Source organism: Calonectris borealis, chromosome 9 (genome assembly GCF_964195595.1).
Source record: "Calonectris borealis chromosome 9, bCalBor7.hap1.2, whole genome shotgun sequence".
NCBI classification, from domain to species: Eukaryota; Metazoa; Chordata; class Aves; order Procellariiformes; family Procellariidae; genus Calonectris; species Calonectris borealis.
In genome coordinates, this window is record NC_134320.1 from 29,608,923 (window position 1) to 29,625,456 (window position 16,534).

General features: G+C 46.3%; 1 protein-coding gene across 1 annotated transcript; it reads right to left on the minus strand.

Annotated features, from left to right (window-relative positions):
• Positions 1 to 351: 351 nt before the first annotated feature.
• On the minus strand, positions 352 to 12,976 carry AADAC (arylacetamide deacetylase). The gene is made up of 5 exons (XM_075157531.1): positions 12,817 to 12,976; positions 5,058 to 5,280; positions 3,745 to 3,814; positions 3,232 to 3,403; positions 352 to 2,089 (listed from the first exon to the last, which is right to left on the minus strand). Exons 1-5 carry the CDS (start codon positions 12,952 to 12,954, stop codon positions 1,481 to 1,483), a joined length of 1,212 nt encoding a protein of 403 aa, XP_075013632.1. The 5' UTR covers positions 12,955 to 12,976; the 3' UTR covers positions 352 to 1,480.
• Positions 12,977 to 16,534: the final 3,558 nt, after the last annotated feature.

Below are 16,534 nucleotides of genomic sequence, written 5' to 3' on the forward strand. Positions count from 1 at the left end.
CCAGGCTCAGCTCCCCGCTGGTCTCCACCCCAGTCGCAAGCTTCGGCATCCTTTTCTTGATAAAAGGCGCCTACTCAACCACAGTCAAGCATTACTAAGTATTCGCATTAACGATTATAGCAGAAGTACAACAACATCTCCCTGGGTTTCATCCTGGCTGTTTGCAATGGCTACTGTGTGTACTAAAGCCCACTTGTTATTCCTTCCCAATAAATGGGATACTTGAGTGACAAAAAGTACATTGCATTGGAATCGAAGACAAGTTTTTATATTCAACGTAATAAAGATGAAAAAAAAAAATATGGCAATCATTCCATATACATTCCATCTAAACAGGCTGCACACACACACTCAGAAAAGAAAACAGATTTATTGAAGATTCAGTATCTTTACACAAAAGCAAAAAGCAGGATGCGAGAAGTACATTTGTGGTGTGTTGTGATCAGTTTAAAACCAATAGCCAACCAATGTGTGCATTCATCATTCAAAATCTTTAGGTTTTATATTTAATACACAAAACATTTATATAGAGGATATTTGTTCAAGGCTGACAGCTGAATTGTGTTTCTTTTTCAAGCCTATAAAGCTATTAAGCTAATTTTAAAAATTCATATGTAAAAACTGGTAAACAATTTTAAGGATAATTAGAACACACGATACATGCCTTATTTAATAAGTAGAGCATAAAACATACAGCAGTGCTATTGTAAGGCTAGCACCTTCACAGTCTTCCTTTATCTGATGAATATCTGGTGCTGTTTTCTTACACTATTTTCTTCTAGTACAGAGATTAAAGAAAGTAATTACCGAGTAAGACAGATGCTTTTTTTAAAACAACAACATCTGCACTGTGTTACAGCCATCCCATTCAGCTTTCAAGCGCTTCCCTCGGGCTGCGCTGGAGAGGGACAGCGGCCGAGGCCAGCGGCCGCGCGCGAAGGGCAGGGTTTCACCAGCCGCCCCTTACCTCGGGCAGTCGGTGCCCGCCTCGGCTCGCCCCATCGGCTCCTCCCGCGGACAAGGAGCACGCCGCAGGGGACGGGCAGCCAGCGGCCAGCGAGCGCCTCCCCCGTGCGGGCGACGGCCTTGCCCACTTGCACAAGCCGCGACAGGAAGACGTTGCGACAGGAAGAAACACGGAGCAAGCGACAGAAGACATCAAGCCCCACACGCTGTGCCAGCCGGGCGCGGGGGTGAGCCCAGGGTCGGGCACACCAGCCCTACTGGTCTTGGCCAGGGGAGAAGTCCCAGGGCAGTCCCGGCGGTTTATGGGGTTCGGAGCTCAGATGACAGCACTGAAAGAACGCTTAGGTTAGAATCAGTCTGATTTTCCTGCCAGAGGTGAGAAACGCTGCGATCCAGACACTGCAGGGCAACATGACGAAGACGGCAATCACACCCAAAATAGCTCCGGTTCTCCTGCGCTCCTCGGTCGCACCCAGTGCACGTGAGCCAGGCGTACTAGAGCAACATTTTCAACTCACAGATTCTCGTTTAACCACCCGATATATCTGTTCAACAGCCGGCGCCCTACAGCTAACTCGGTTGGACTCGAGACAAACATCATCACCCCGTGAAAGGCGTCCTTGGCGTGGTCGTGCGTGACGGGAACGCCCGCTGCCTGCAGGCGCCTGGCGTACATGACTCCGTCATCCCGTAAGACGTCGTGCCCGCAGGTGAGGACGTAGGTGAGGGGCAGCCCGCGTAGCTGGGCATCGCTCGCCAGCAGCGGGGCCGCCCTCGGATCCAGAAACCCCGGGTACTTCTGCGCAAGCTCGGAGCTTCCGTAGGCCGGACTGGTGTAAACGTGACCTTTCTTCAGCTCTTCAGGCAGAAAATTGCTCCAGTTCACAAACTGAAACAAGTGGCTCGATTCAACCGGGACGTGCCTGTTGGAGGCCATCGCTTCCCTGAGAGATGAATCAGAAGTGAAATATTCACTCCAGAGCTTGACCATGAACAACCTGGATAAAACAGGCTTGTTTTCATTTTCTTGGTAAGACGGCAAATTCAGGTCAAGAGTTTGAAGAGCAGGGTAAAGCAAAGCTTGGGCTTTGAGTCTAGTTTTGACTTCAGAGTCCTCTAACAGCTGTACAAGAAAATAGAAATAATTACAAAAAGTTAATTAAAAAGTGTTGGTTCTCCCACACTGACAGAAGATCTTTAAAGTGTGGAATTAACATACGTTTCACACTATAAGCAAAATAAGATTATCAATAAAACCGGGATAGATTAATGTAAAGAAATTCTAAATTCATAGGCAGGTCACCTAAAAGAGCATATTGTATTAAAAATCCTCAAACATCAAATATAATTTCATTTTACTTCTTAATGTTGAAGGATAACAAGGAAATATTCTTTCTGAGGCATTGATGCTTTCCAAAGTAGTAACAAACGCTTTTTCTATAACTATAGAAAATTTCTATTCTTATGGCTTAAAAATTGCAGGTTTCTGAGGCTCCTTTAATCATTTCACACAATTTAAAGATTATCCATTTGTTTGTTTTTTTAAGTCTGAGGTGTTAGAACTCGAACAACTACAATTCTGTGCATTTTAGACACATGAAAAATAAAATGTGATGAATTGAACACTGACAACATTTTTTATGTCATCCTTTTTCCCTTTTCACTAATAAATTTCCACCTTCTCCCTCATCTTCTGCCTTCAGTGTCCACAGCAAATTCACAGCCTTTCCAAGTGAGATTCATTACAGTCCAAATAACTTCTCAAGAGAGCAACAACATCGCACTGACTTTATTTAATAAACCTGAGTGAGAAGTGCAAAAGGCACTGAAACTGTGTGTGATCAAATGACACTGGAACATTTAGTCCTTTTTTTTTTTTGCTGCTATTTACATCTATACGAGTCAAAATTGCTAAAATTCCCTTTTCAACAACATACCTAAAACAGGCAAAATGTGCTTAAGTCAGAGTGATATATGCCCTAATTACAGGGCAGAGAGCCTTTTTCTAGGGTATAAAGGTTTGGAGGACATCATAGCACCAAGGCTACTTTGATGCCATTAAATGGTTCAAGTAAACTTGCTTGGCTGGAAACCCGGAGCCCTCGCTAACCGCCCTGCAGGCTGCCTGACGTCCTGTGTACAGGGACCGCGAGAGTCGTTTGGGAGTGCACTTGCTTTGAGCAGAGGTTTTTGTTAGTCTTTCGTAAGAGTTCATGAAATGACAAAAAAAAAATTGAGCAAGCAAACCAGATTTTTTTTTTTTACCTGTTGTGCCACAGCTGCAGCTAAGTTGCCACCTGCACTGTCTCCTGCAACACAGACCCGATCTGGGTCCACCCCATACTGGGAGAGGACACTGCTCTGGAGGAAGAACTTCATTACCGAATACACATCTTCAAACTGAACAGGAAAACGGTATTTAGGTGCCAACCTGTAACTGTTAGAGGCAAGCAGAAGTGTGTTACTCCCTGCTATTTATAGAGAGAGCATCTGCCCTAGTTGGCGAATGTTTATTGTTCTCTGTGCGCAGAGAAATGGGAACTATCTGTCTATCCTAGAGGATCAAATATTTTATTACCCACCCAACTTCATAAAGCAATATCCAAAATAACCACCAACCACAATTCACCACTGCAACCTTGGCAGCTTTTGTTTAAAAATACTTAAAGCTAGCAGGAAAGCACATGATCAAAAAAAAGATATTGCAAAATAAGATTAATTGAAATAGATTCAGTTATTCCAAACCCTCATCCCATCTAGAAGGGGAATCTCTCTTACTTGACTGATACCACGACAGCATTTAACCTGTTTGAAGTCCATCTTGTCAGACGATCATAGGATTTCATGCCTGAAATGAAATGAGTCACTTAGAATATATTCCAGTACATCTGAGAACACACACAAACACAACAGCGTGTTCCTCCTTGCAGAAGCTTTCAGGTGACTTTCCAAAACCTCCACCCGCCTGTGCCTCTGCAGCAGCACAACGTGACCGCTCACACGTGGGTTTATCCAGAAGCACAAACTGCAAGAAGTAATCCAACTATTGCTGGAATGCTATCCAAAAGGATGAACAAAATACATTATTTACACTTCTGAGCACTACACAATGCAGGGTTCTGGAGGTTCAGCTTTTATGGCAGAGAAAAATGGAAACAAAAAGTACACCGGGGCCAGATTAAGCTCTCGGCTACACATTTGCATTCACACCAAAATTAAAGAGCTTGCCTGGGAAAAATATTTTGGCTCATTCTCTCTGAAACAAGCAGCCCAACAACTGAAGCGAGTTATGGATTGGCTGTTGGGAATGTCAGCCATACCTACTACACTTACAATGCCAGTTTGGGTGATGGCCAGGATAACTTATATCCATTTATGTAAAGCACTGAACAACAGCAAAGAGAAGCAAAGGATGTGCTCTAGGGGAGAATGCGATGGGGAGGGAAGATGAATCACTCCCATGAAAAAGTAATAGCAAAAGCATGGCACACTGAACTAAAATATTTTAGAAAGCCTCTCTGGGCATAACGTGGAAGAACACCAAGCACCAGATGAGCACTGACAACGCAATTGTAACCAAAACCAAAGAAACACGCTTTCCCTCCTAGGAGCACATTCGTGAGAAATAAAGATGCAGTAATAGATGACTTCTGATATGGCAAATCTCCCTGAAATAGATTTCAGGGGACAATAAATACCCCCGACCTTCCCCAAGCAAGAGGTATGAGGAAGCGTCTGAGAATCGAGCTTCTGGGAACCAAGAAACCCAGTCTCTGCACCTCCATTTGATTTTTACCTCTACGTGGATGTTCTTTTCCTTATTAAGATACTCAGTTTTGTCCCTTTCTCCCCCTAATACCATATAACCAAGCCAGGGGCTGCAGATAAAACACCACAACAGAGGCAGAGCCCCAGACCAGACCCTTTGCCCTCCACCTCAAGATACACTGACTACCCTCTCCCGAGCTGGTGCATTTTAACTGGTGAAATACCTGTTCCCTGACCCTCTCCCATAAAACAAAAGGCAGCACTTTACACGGGCCGTTGAGATCTTCCATGCGGACCCCCGGTACTGACAGAGAAGAGCTTACCTGCCTGTCCTAGACACCACCCTCCACCATGGAAGTAGACCACCGCCCTTCTCAGCCCATCCGACGGCTTTCTGGGCAGGTACAGGCGGACGGCAACGTTGCTGAACTCCGTGTCCGTCACAGTGACGTTTTCATCGGACGTGGGTGCGATGTAGTCGATAGCTGTGATCGCCTTCAGAGCTTCCACAGAGTGCATCACACCCAGCTGATCAGCAACCTCAGACTAAAGCCCAAGACAAGAGAAAACAGTATTTTAAACACAGCCTTAGTTACTCTCAGAGATTAAATTTCCATAAAGCCATTTGATACTCTGTACAAGTCTGTAAAGCTGCCATAGAAGTTGCGAAGCCAAATGCTGTGACTCGGAGGAGTCACTGCCTCGCACCGTCGCGCTGTCCAGCCCGAGTGGTTCAACTCCCTGGTCCGACTGCCCTGCGGAGCTCGGTGGCGGTGGCTGGAAGGCAGCCCAGGGGACACCACGGCTTGTCAGTCCCAAGACAATGACTGGGAGCAGAGGCATAGAGGATAACTAGGACACACCGGAGGATGTGGAAAAAAGCAGAACCAGTGGAAACCTCCTGAGACCCCACATGAGGGTCTGCTCAGTGAGCCAGACCTCCTTGTTTTTCCAGATGGCTCCCACAAAGCTGAGTAATACCTGCTCCTGTGATGAACTGCAGAAGCGAAAGCAGCCAGTACTTTCAGGATGCCGAGGACACCGGTGGCACAAATAGAGGGATACAACAATTTGACTTCAAACTGCACAATGATTTTTAATGATCAGTTCCATCCCAGTATCCGAGGAGCATCATTTATTAGTGATGAGTACCCTTACATTATTAAAAGAAAATATTTTCTCTACTTTGAGATGTTACAAAGGCAGAAGTATATCTTTGCCACTTTACCACAGTCCAGCTCTGTTTAATGTCTTCAGTTTATATCAAACAATTCTATTGGTTACATACCTGTGTTTTTCTATATAACGAAGAAGTGCTCCTACTGAATAGCAGAACAAGAATTGAGTTGCGTGTTTATTGTCTGTTCCATGTGGTCAGCAGATGAGACAAAATTTTGTCACGCTGCCTGTGCCACTATACCTTCTGAAGCTATCTCCTGCACCGTCATCCTTGATTCAGCTTTGTCTGAGCCACACAAATCCTCTCCTTGCCATCAAAACCATTGGCTTGATATTTCACAATAAAAAGCTAAAAATAACCCTGCCACCGATGTTCTGATTTCCACCAGCGCTCTGCCCGTGAGGCGATGCCCCGTTGAATGAACCGACAGAAGTACAGCTCTGGTGCAGCATCACTGTGGTCACCCAGCGCTGGCTCCAGCCCGACTCCGACCGAGGACGATCCCAGTGACTCCCTGACCTGGAGAGAGGCTGCACGGGGCCAGCGGGAGCATCCTCCAGGAGGGGAAATAAGGAGGACGCTAACCAGGATCTCTCTCTGCCTGGTAAGTACATTAGTCTGGAGGGTCTTAAAAAATACGCATAGGGTTAACTTTTTTAAAAGGTTCTTTTTCCCAGAAATCTGGAATCTACCCCAACTGTACAGCAGCACTGGAGTCCCAGCCCCTGTGCAGCCCTCTGAGGTGAGAGAGCAGGGGAGGCCATCGGTGCCCCAGGCATCGTCGGTGCCCCAGGCATCGTCGGTGCCCCAGGCATCGTCGGTGCCCCAGGCATCGTCGGTGCCCCAGGCAGAGCTGCGCAGGGAAAACCTTCCCAATTCTCTGACAGAAGAAAAGTGATGTGGTTCACGAGTTCAGAACCAAGGAATTGCCAACTTTTAACACTGTCAAAGCAGCTTCCTTTTAAATTCATGTCTCATTTATTATGAAATTCTATGGTTCTAAATTAGATTACAGTTACTTTAAGATGCTAAATAAAATTAAAACAAAAAACCAAACCCTAGCAAGTAAACCTGCAGGTGAAATGCAAGCTCCAAAGATTAGTATTTGCAGCTTTGGCTCTCTGACATCTTGGCAATTTACACAGATTAAGGCATTTCAGAATCCCTTTCACTCACAGATTGTTTTAAACCTTGAACATAAAACTTCTTAAAAAAATTGTGCTAGCTTTCATTATACTGAGTCTTTGGTAGACAAGAGAATCCAAGCAAAAACATTTCTAAAGGCATTTGCTACAGACTGTGCTAGCAACGCAAATCCCGACTACTCCTTCCAAAACCAACAGCTCCCTGAAGGAGCTCACATTTTCTCGCAGCTGCCTTGCGGGAATTGCGACAAGGAAAGATGTGACCAGGGTTTGCTTATACATAAACCTCACTGGCTTTTTTCCTCCCTTTTTTCCCCTCTTCATTGGATTAAATGGTGTTTAAAGAAATTTACTCCTCACATTGCTTTTAAGCTATTAGAAACACATTCTAAAAACCCATTTAAAATTTGTAATATACAACAATACGACATAAAGGAATAATGTCACAATGACCAGAAGAAAAATAAAGCCTTCATTTTCTATACTGTGAAAGATAGTGTGAATACCTATTTAAACAAAAATTTAGCCACGTTGGAGATTGACTGTGGGTAGGGTGTGATCTGAGTCACGTGAAATACCGGCAGCCTGAGGAACCCCTGTCATGTGTAGCCTCCTTGAAGCACAGTATGCTATGGCAATGGGCTGCTGGAGCTACCTGCAGCTACAAGGTAAAAATAGCGTGGACCACTTCATGACTTGGGAGCATTGTATTATCTAATTCCTAATGATATATTAAGGAATAGCTGGGCATTGTGTGTTTTGTTTATTTTTTAGATGATAGAAAGGTATGAAGAATACAACTTCAAATTTGCTTGAAAGCCATTTGCTATCTGACTTGCTGAAAGTGAACTAGGAGCTTAGATTGACAAATATGTACACGTGCCTGTCGTGGTTTAACCCGGCAGGCAGCCAAACACCGCACAGCTGCTCGCTCACTCCCCCTGCAGCGAGATGGGGGAGAGAAAAGAAAAAAAGAAAAACTAAGATTCATGGATCAAGATAAAGACAGTTTAATAGAACAGAAAAGAAAGGGAAATAATAATAATGATGATGATGATGGAATATACAAAACGAGTGATACACAATGCAATTGCTCACCACTGCCGACCGATGCCCAGCCAGTCCCCGAGCAGCGATTGCTCCTCCCCGGCCAACCCCCCAGTTTATATACTGAGCACAACGTCCTATGGTATGGAATACCCCTTTGGCCAGTTGGGTCAGCCGTCCTGGCTGTGCCCCCTCCCAGCTTCTTGTGCACCTGGCAGAGCAGGGGAAGGTGAAAAGTCCTGGACTATGTAAACACTACTTAGCAACAACGAAAACATCAGTGTGCTATCAGCATTCTTCTTGTGCTAAATCCAAAAGCACTGTACCAGCTACTAGGAAGAAAATTAACTCTATCCCAGCCGAAACCAGGACAATGCCCAAACTGCATATTTTTATCCAGAGTGATTACACAGTTTACATAAATATTTCTCAGCTGTTGTATTTTCCCTGAGGATTAGCATCTTCAAAAAATAAAAATATAGGCCAAAGTGAGTCCTGCTGTAATTCCACTGAGCTTGTGAAACAGGGCATCGCCTCATGGGCTGGGAGCTTCAGGACTGAGGCTTTTCAATGCTCTCAGAGCTGGTTTTTCCACGACCAGACATTTTACTGGTCTACTGGTCCAGCAGACCACTGGTCTACTGCCTGTGGTTTCAAGGCCATCATCATATAAAAGTGAAAGGAAATCATACCCTCATCTGAAGAGTCTCATTGTCCCCGATCCGAGATGCATGTTACAGGGGTAAGAGGAAAACCAACCACGCTGGGATTTGTGTTCCTTGTGCTTTGAAAAGCATTTTCCACAGACACTTTCTCTGTCTTCCATAAGGGGAGCATGGCAGCAAGGACAAAAAACCCCAAAACTTATTTGTGAGGAAGGAAGCCCCGGCTGTGCCTCAGCAGGCAGAGCCTGACACTGCTTTTAGCAGCTTATTTATCTGAACCGGTGACAGCTCGGATGGAGGCAGCCCTCCAGGTGAAGCCTTCCCTCAGCCGGAGATGAAGACAGGCAGTTTGTGAGCGGGGCTGTGAAGGGCTCAAGTCTGGATTTCACAGCTCCGGGGCCCTGCAGCACTCGCTGCCGTGCCCGGCAGAGACTTGGGAAGCAGCCTGGGACTGGCACAGGTTTTATTTAGATCATTTACTCATCCAGGCCAGGAAACCCAAAACCAGAGGAAATCTCACACAATTTGGCTCAGAAGCTGGAGAGCTCCCCAGGACCTATTAAAGCAAAGACGATGAAGGAGGATAGAGACTTGCCATTTCATGGCTCTCTTTCACATTGTTTTGGGAGCTTGGAGAGAAGACCCTCCTGGTCAGGGGTGTCTGACAGTAGCAGTATTATTTCCCCTTTTTCAAACCAATGTCAGGGAGTCAGAAAGACTAAAATAAAGTCCCGTCTGCAAATTTAGACCTACCATTAAGCGATTACAAATTGTTGCCCCATAATCGGATGACCATTCAGAACGTATTTAGGACACTTTAGAGCCATCTCAAATCTAATTTGCACCAGTGCAGCTCCAGGGAGGCTATCTTCATCCAAGTCCCTTAGGATTACGGTTCTGCATGAGATTGGAGCACAATTACAAAACACACTTGCTGCTGGTAACGGACTTAGGCTTAACAGGCAGCCAGTGCAGCAGCCACGCAAGACACCAACTCCATGTCAAAGCGAAAACACACAATCCTCCACCACTGAAAGAAAACGCTTCTGCTTGCTGAGCTCTGCTGTGAGGAAGGCTACCGGTCTGACCGAGTGAGCAGACAGGAGGTGTTCCTGGAGAAATGAGTTATCTGCACACATACCCTCCTTGCAGGCCACCTCCAAAGGAGATTTAAGAGGGGAAGAAGCAAGGCGGCCCATCAAAAGCTGGCAGAGGTCATGCAGCCACGAGCGTGCTGCCCACCAGCGTGGGCTGCTGCAGGGGTCTCGCAGTGCTCGGCAGCTACGCCCCATCCCTCAAAGGCATGCTCTGCTGGCTGGTCCACGTCACTCGCTGCTCTCCACGTTACCGAACTTTGAGGGTGGCAGGGGAGCCTGGGCTTGCTCTGGCTAGGCGACGGCACACATCAAACGCTGGCCTTCAAAGCCACAGAGCCCAGGCTGAGGTCTTTGCAGGGGCCCCACGGTCCGTTTCTAGTGACCACGCTCTTTCTGTGTATGCGCAACTCTGCGCCAGTGTTTGGCCTTATGTTACAGATAGCCACCACCGGCACATTTCGTTGGTGACACAATTGACACAGCAGCATTGCAATTTTCCTCATTGCTACCACTTCTGATAAAAATGAATAGATGATGCATAGCAGATTGTCCTTGTATCAAAAGCATGACAGAAACCTATAGCTTTCTATTCAAAAATGATGTTGTATGATTTATACCACTAAATACATTACCACAGAAATAATGCACCATCTTAAGACAAACATACTAAACACTTTCACCCTTTGCTGGAAATCTCAGGTGAGATCTATTCTTTATGACTTTCTGTACTATTCTGCTCTCAGACTGTCCTACCAACTTGTCACTCTAATTCTTCTCTCCTGGTAGCAATGGGTTTACAGCTGAAGTTGGAACGTGCCCTCGATGCAGGTCATGACAAACAACCCCCAGCTCTTCTTGTGCCCAGCTGGGATAAGACTAATGACACCAAACACATCTTTTTCTTACTCCAATAACCTTGCTTAACCAGTACGAAGCCCAATATCTCCGAAAGAATTGCATTTCACATGTGGAAAGATTGGAGAGAAGCTTAGTGGATTCTTCTTACTAGTTGTTTTTTTCCCTTGGGTTTGTTTGTTTGGGTTTGTTTTGGGGTTTTTTGGGGGGGTATGGTTTGAGGGGGGGTTGTGTGGTGGTTTTCTGGGGCAACATTTGGGGCAGGCAAGGGAGCGTTGTTTTATTTGTTTTCCCTGCAGAAGGATTCCGGCTGCCTGATCTCCTTAGAGAAAAAAGATACCTTCAGTAGTGTATCTGCAGACCCTCACTGCTTTTTCATCTCCCACCACTCAGACCTCGAATGCCAGGCATAATGAAAACACACCTCTGCTTCCTAAACTTCTGCAATTTCTCTATCTAATCCCTTTGCACATGCAAAAACTTTGCATCATTTTAGGCTTAAGATTTTTACACCTTAATATAGGCTTTTACAAATGCTTTGAAATTTGCTAAGAAAATAGGAACAATCCTGGGCACTGAGGGGAACAGAAGTCATTAAACAGGTTAATATTAGAAAATGAGATACAAGATCAAAACAAACAAGGAAGCAACAAAGAACCAACATGAGTAAACACACACAAAAAATCATCCCCCCCCTCCTTTTGGTGGCTATGCAGACCTAACCAGAGGTCTGCGCTGCAAACAAAGGCTGTCTGACACAGGGGCGGCTCGGGAGATCCACAGGGGCTTTTAGATGCTGTCCAGAAGTGTGATGTTTAAGACACATCCCAAGAAAACATGCACCCATGCCTCCACCAGAAAAATCATAAGAGGTGGCTTCCATGGACTTCTGAAAATGATACCCACCGCGTTTTAACTTAAACACCACAAAAGGCAAAATCCCAAACTCGCGCGCTTCAGAGCAAACAGCCCGGGTGTTTGTGCCTGCAGCAGACAAGCCTTTCAGCAACATCCCTCAAGCAAAACTAGAAACCTCTCTCCTGGCTCCTTAGACCCTCCTTTCAATGTATTTTATGGTGGAGGATAAAAGCAGTCTCAAAACATTTGCAGCCACCCAGAAAGATGTCTGCAACACTCGGCCCCCCTCCTCCCCCCAAACCTTCATATTTGACCTTGTTTTTAGATTTCAGTTACATGCTGCAGCCACCCTTGTATATTAAGTACAGGCTGGATTCAAAACAGCTCCCAGTTTAATGTACTTAAAGGTGGGAACTACAGCACCATTATTTACGCACGGTGTGCAGCCTCACAGATTATTTACATATGTTTAAAACAGCTGTATAACATGACTGAAATGAAGCTGAAGCCGGGGATGTAACATATATAAAAGTAGCATGGAAAGACATAAGGACCATGTTGCCAGTAAATATTGCCATGCAACTACAGACAGGGTATAATACCACAGCCTTTCCAGACTGGGACATACGGTTCTGTGCTGCTTAGCTAGATACCATTTTTCGGTAGGCAAGATTACAGTGGTATTAAAAAAAAAGTTCTCTCTCTCTTAATTTCTACATGTTATAGAATTATCACCCCTATAATTAGCTTTGTGTAGTTTTTAGGCTCATTCTGTCAGTAGATTCCTATGAAACCACAAAAATGAATAGTTTTTAGGAAGTGCTCTAGTTTCTCTGACACCCAATACAATACTTCTGCGAAAAGTACTGTATTCAAGAAACAGGAAAAATTCAAGGAGCAGTTCTTCAGCTGCAAAGGATCAAAACTTGCAAACTTGTTTGCACTTGTCTATCCATATTCATGTTATGTATCACATTTTCAGTTACTCTGAATGTCTTTTTTTCAAGATTGCACAATTAAACCTTTTTTAAGTTTCTTTATAGTCATAGTTGCAGTAAGTTTAAGGCTTAATTTCAGATACTGCTGTCCTTCACTTAGTATATTACCATATATATAAAATATACATACGTATGACACATATATATTGCCATATCTCTATTAGCCATAGATGCCCTCTGCTCTGTAGCTGTCTCTCCCCCAGGCCAGCCCCGCACCAAGCCCAGCACCAAACTCACCAGGTGCCTGACGGCCCTGAAGGCAGCCGCGATGAGCATCACCTTCCAGGGTTCCTCAAAGTCCTCGGGCATGGGGCTGTAGATGTAGTAAGCAAGGAGGGCAGAGGCGAGGCAGAGGCCCAGCAGCTTGGCTCTCATGCCTGCAGGAACACCTCCTCCCGGACTGACCGATTAAGCGCTCTCACTGACTCTTAAGAGCTGCAAGCCAGCACACACGCATAGGGCAAAGTTAATCCCGTGTTTTGTTTGGGTCCCGGCCAGGAGGTGATTTCTCATCGGATAACCCGGGGCGGAGGTTAGTTTGCCATGAAGCTCCCGAGAAAACATGTTTCTTTAGCATGGCGTTCAGCCGCTCGGAGCCGACTGAGCCGGCACTCCAACCCCAGATTAAACATCAAGGCTCCTACAGCCCCATCACCCGCTTTCCTGCATTTGGCAACAACAGCCGGAGCAGGAGGGCTCAGGAGGAAAGAGGCAGTTGAAAAATAAGGAACAGAATGTGGCTGTGAACCAAGGGCTGCCGCAAGGTGACACTCACATGCAAAAAGATGTATTGGGTATTCAGGAGCTATTAGCTGCTGCTTCATAACGCAGCCGTTCAAACACAGCCCAGCTTACAGAGATACCCAACGGATCAGACTACAGCAGCACATAACCCACCGTCATTTCTCAGGCAATAACAAGCACCTCCTGTTTTGGCAAAAGCACACCCTTTGTCTTGTACTAACACACCAAACCAGTTGTGCAATAATAGGTTTGGCAGAAAAAATAAACTTTTACAGGGCTTCTGTTAATATTTAAAAGATCAGATTTAATTGCCACTATTCTCAGGATTAAGAGATTTCTATGCATCTCCCAGAGGCAACCGCTTCTGCACAGGGTGGACTCAGAAATAGATAATAATTCTGCCAAGGAAACACTACAAGCACAGGCACTCACACAGAAGGAGGGGTAAAAAGAACGGCCGCAGTATCAAGAGCCCTGCTTTAGAGATAAACTGAAAGGGTAAAAAGCTCAATTATAACTTGAGTTATTTCTTTTGCTGAAGTTTTACCAAGTGCAAAGAAGCACCGCTACTTGCTCTCTCACACTGCGCAGCCCTTGGGGATGGAGCACGCTTTGGAGGACAAGAGAGCACAAAGCATCATGGAAGACAAAGCTGAACTGTGTGTCACCAGCCCACATGCAGAGAAGGAGGCAGCTTTAGTCAATCTTTCAAACGTTTTCTTTACTTAAGTTCTGGGCATCTCCAAAATATTAAGGTGTTTTAAAAATCCAGCTGCGCTATCCCTCCTCAGCCCAGGATGGGACACCCTGTTGTCCCTCATTGGTCCTTCCGCAGCACAACAGCCGGGTCAAAGCCTGACGTTCTTGACACCACTCCAACAAAAACAAGAGAACACACACCTCTGTGGTCACTTCACCTGTCCTGGAGGCCAGTGCCAGGGAAAGGGATGGGTGAAACCAGCCCAGTGGCGAGGTTGCTGCGGCCCCAGGTCCGAGCAGCAGCACGGCTGAGCCTGCCTTCCCAGCAGGAACACGTGCACTAACACGTGTGTACACGCAGGGCTGGACACGCAGATCAGCAAAGCCCATCTTCTCTTTTCTACACTCAGATCACCCACTGCTCAAGGGGCTGGCTTCGGAGGCTGCAAGGCAAAACACAGATAAAGGAGCTGTATTTCAGGCAACAGGGGAAGAGAAGGCACAGCCTGGTGAAGAGGAATGGAGGATGAAGTCCTGTCCTCCCTCTGTCCCCCCCTGGAGCAACATGACCTCTCAGGACAGCTTGCTCTGCATGACCACTGCTCGCCATTTCAGCGCTGGCAAACGGCACGGAGGAAGATGTGGCCAGACCTGGAACTACCACAAAAGTGGTCTTTCATTTTGTTGCGCTTAAGGAACATTTCATCCTCTTCTTCCATGCCATTCTCCAGCTGAAGCGCGGCTGTGCAGTTACAGCACGTACTATGCACTGTCCTTGCCCCGCGTTCACCTTTGGCTTAGGCAAGAGCTCACAGTGCTTAGCCTTCAGATACCGACATCTCCTAATCTCCTGGCAGAGCCAGCCCTCCTGCCCTCCGGTGACCTGCCACAGCAACCTACCCTAATTCACAGTGATACCAGATAAAGAGAATAATAAATTGAATTCACTGTTTACCCAAGGCAATCCTAAAGCATCAACTTCAATACAGAAGTGTCCATATCATGCCCATTTTAGAGCCCTTTCAGTAGAAGGGACCAGCTGACACAGCACAAGACCCCTCTCAAACAGGGGGATGGGGTGCCAAATGAAACACGTGAACATTAAAATCCAGATCAATCCCATGCAGCAGTTACCCTTCGTGTTACCCCCCAATGTCTAGCCTCCACACTGCTGCTGCTTTCAGAGCCCTGCACCAGCACCTACCACAGCCAGTTCGCTGTTGCATCACGTACTCTCCCACTCCTCACTGCTTTCTAAAGCAAAGAAACCCCGTTGTGCTGCTCTTCCTGCATGTAATGTACCTACAAGAGTCACGCAGCATGCCCAACTTCCTATCTTCTGCATTTTCATATATACCAAGCTACTGGTGTTTCAGAAAATAAGAAAAGAAAAAAAATTAATGTAAACTTAAGTGGACCAAAGCCAGGGTTAAAACTGCAATGGAAAGAAGAGCAGCTGGAGCATAGCCCTGTCCAGAGCCAGCATCCCCTGCGTGCCCTGCAGCCATAGCCGCGTGCTCCGTGACACAGACAGTCGTGGCTGGGTTTGCCTGTCACTGCGTCTTGCACAGCCGTGGAAAGACTTGCGTGATCTAGCTCAAACACTGACCTGCTAACTCAATAAATCAGCCCTGCTAAAAAATAAATATTGCCACATCAGATTGAATTTTCAAGCTGTGATTTGGGAGCAGGCAATATGTGGGCTTATAACTTACATCTGTTCATAACAGCAATACCTCTTCCCCTCTCTTCCACTGTTGCGGTTTAATCCCAGCCGGCAACTCAGCCCCACGCAGCCCCTCGCTCGCTCCCCCTGGTGGGACGGGGGAGAGAATCAGAAGGGTAGAAGTGAGAAGACTCGTGGGTTGAGATAAAGACAGTTTAACAGGGAAAGCAAAACCGCGCACAAGCAAAGCAAAACAAGGAGTTCCTTCGCTCCCTCCCATGGGCAGGCAGGTGTTCAGCCATCCCCAGGAGAGCAGGGCTCATCACCTGTAATGGTGACTTGGGAAGACAAATGCCACAACTCTGAATGTCTCCCCTTCCTCCTTCATCCCCCAGCTTTTATTGCCGACCAGTAAGGCCATATGGTTGGTGCGGGATATCCCTGTGTCCAGTTGGGGTCAGCTGTCCCAACTGCGCCCTCGCAGCTTCTTGTGTCCCCCCAGCCCGCTTGCTGGGGGCAGGGTGAGAACCAAGACAGGCTTGGTGCTGTGCAGGCACTGCTCAGCAACACCTGAAATATCCCTGTGCCATCCACACCGTTGACATCACGAGTCCAAAACACAGCACCATACATGCTACTATGAGGAAAATTAACTCTATCCCAGCCACAACCAGCCCATCCACTCCAATTGCATTTCCACTTACTGTGCTCTCGCAGCATTACAGTGAAAGAATCATCAGGTCAACCAAGTTCTGCTCAGACGGACCCCTAGGAAACTGCTTGTTTTGGGAACACACACCAGGAAATAAACCTCTTCAAAGCAGAAAGCATTTGCTGAGAAGGGTC

Bases quoted from the DNA above. Each gene is read 5' to 3' on its own strand.
- AADAC (XM_075157531.1), bottom strand. From the start codon at position 12,954: ATGAGAGCCAAGCTGCTGGGCCTCTGCCTCGCCTCTGCCCTCCTTGCT. The intron at 5,281-12,816 runs GTGAGTTTGGTG...CTTGGGCTTTAG, and splicing joins TCAGGGCCGTCAGGCACCTG to TCTGAGGTTGCTGATCAGCT. The intron at 3,404-3,744 runs GTAAGAGAGATT...TGCCTCTAACAG, and splicing joins GCTGTCGTGGTATCAGTCAA to TTACAGGTTGGCACCTAAAT.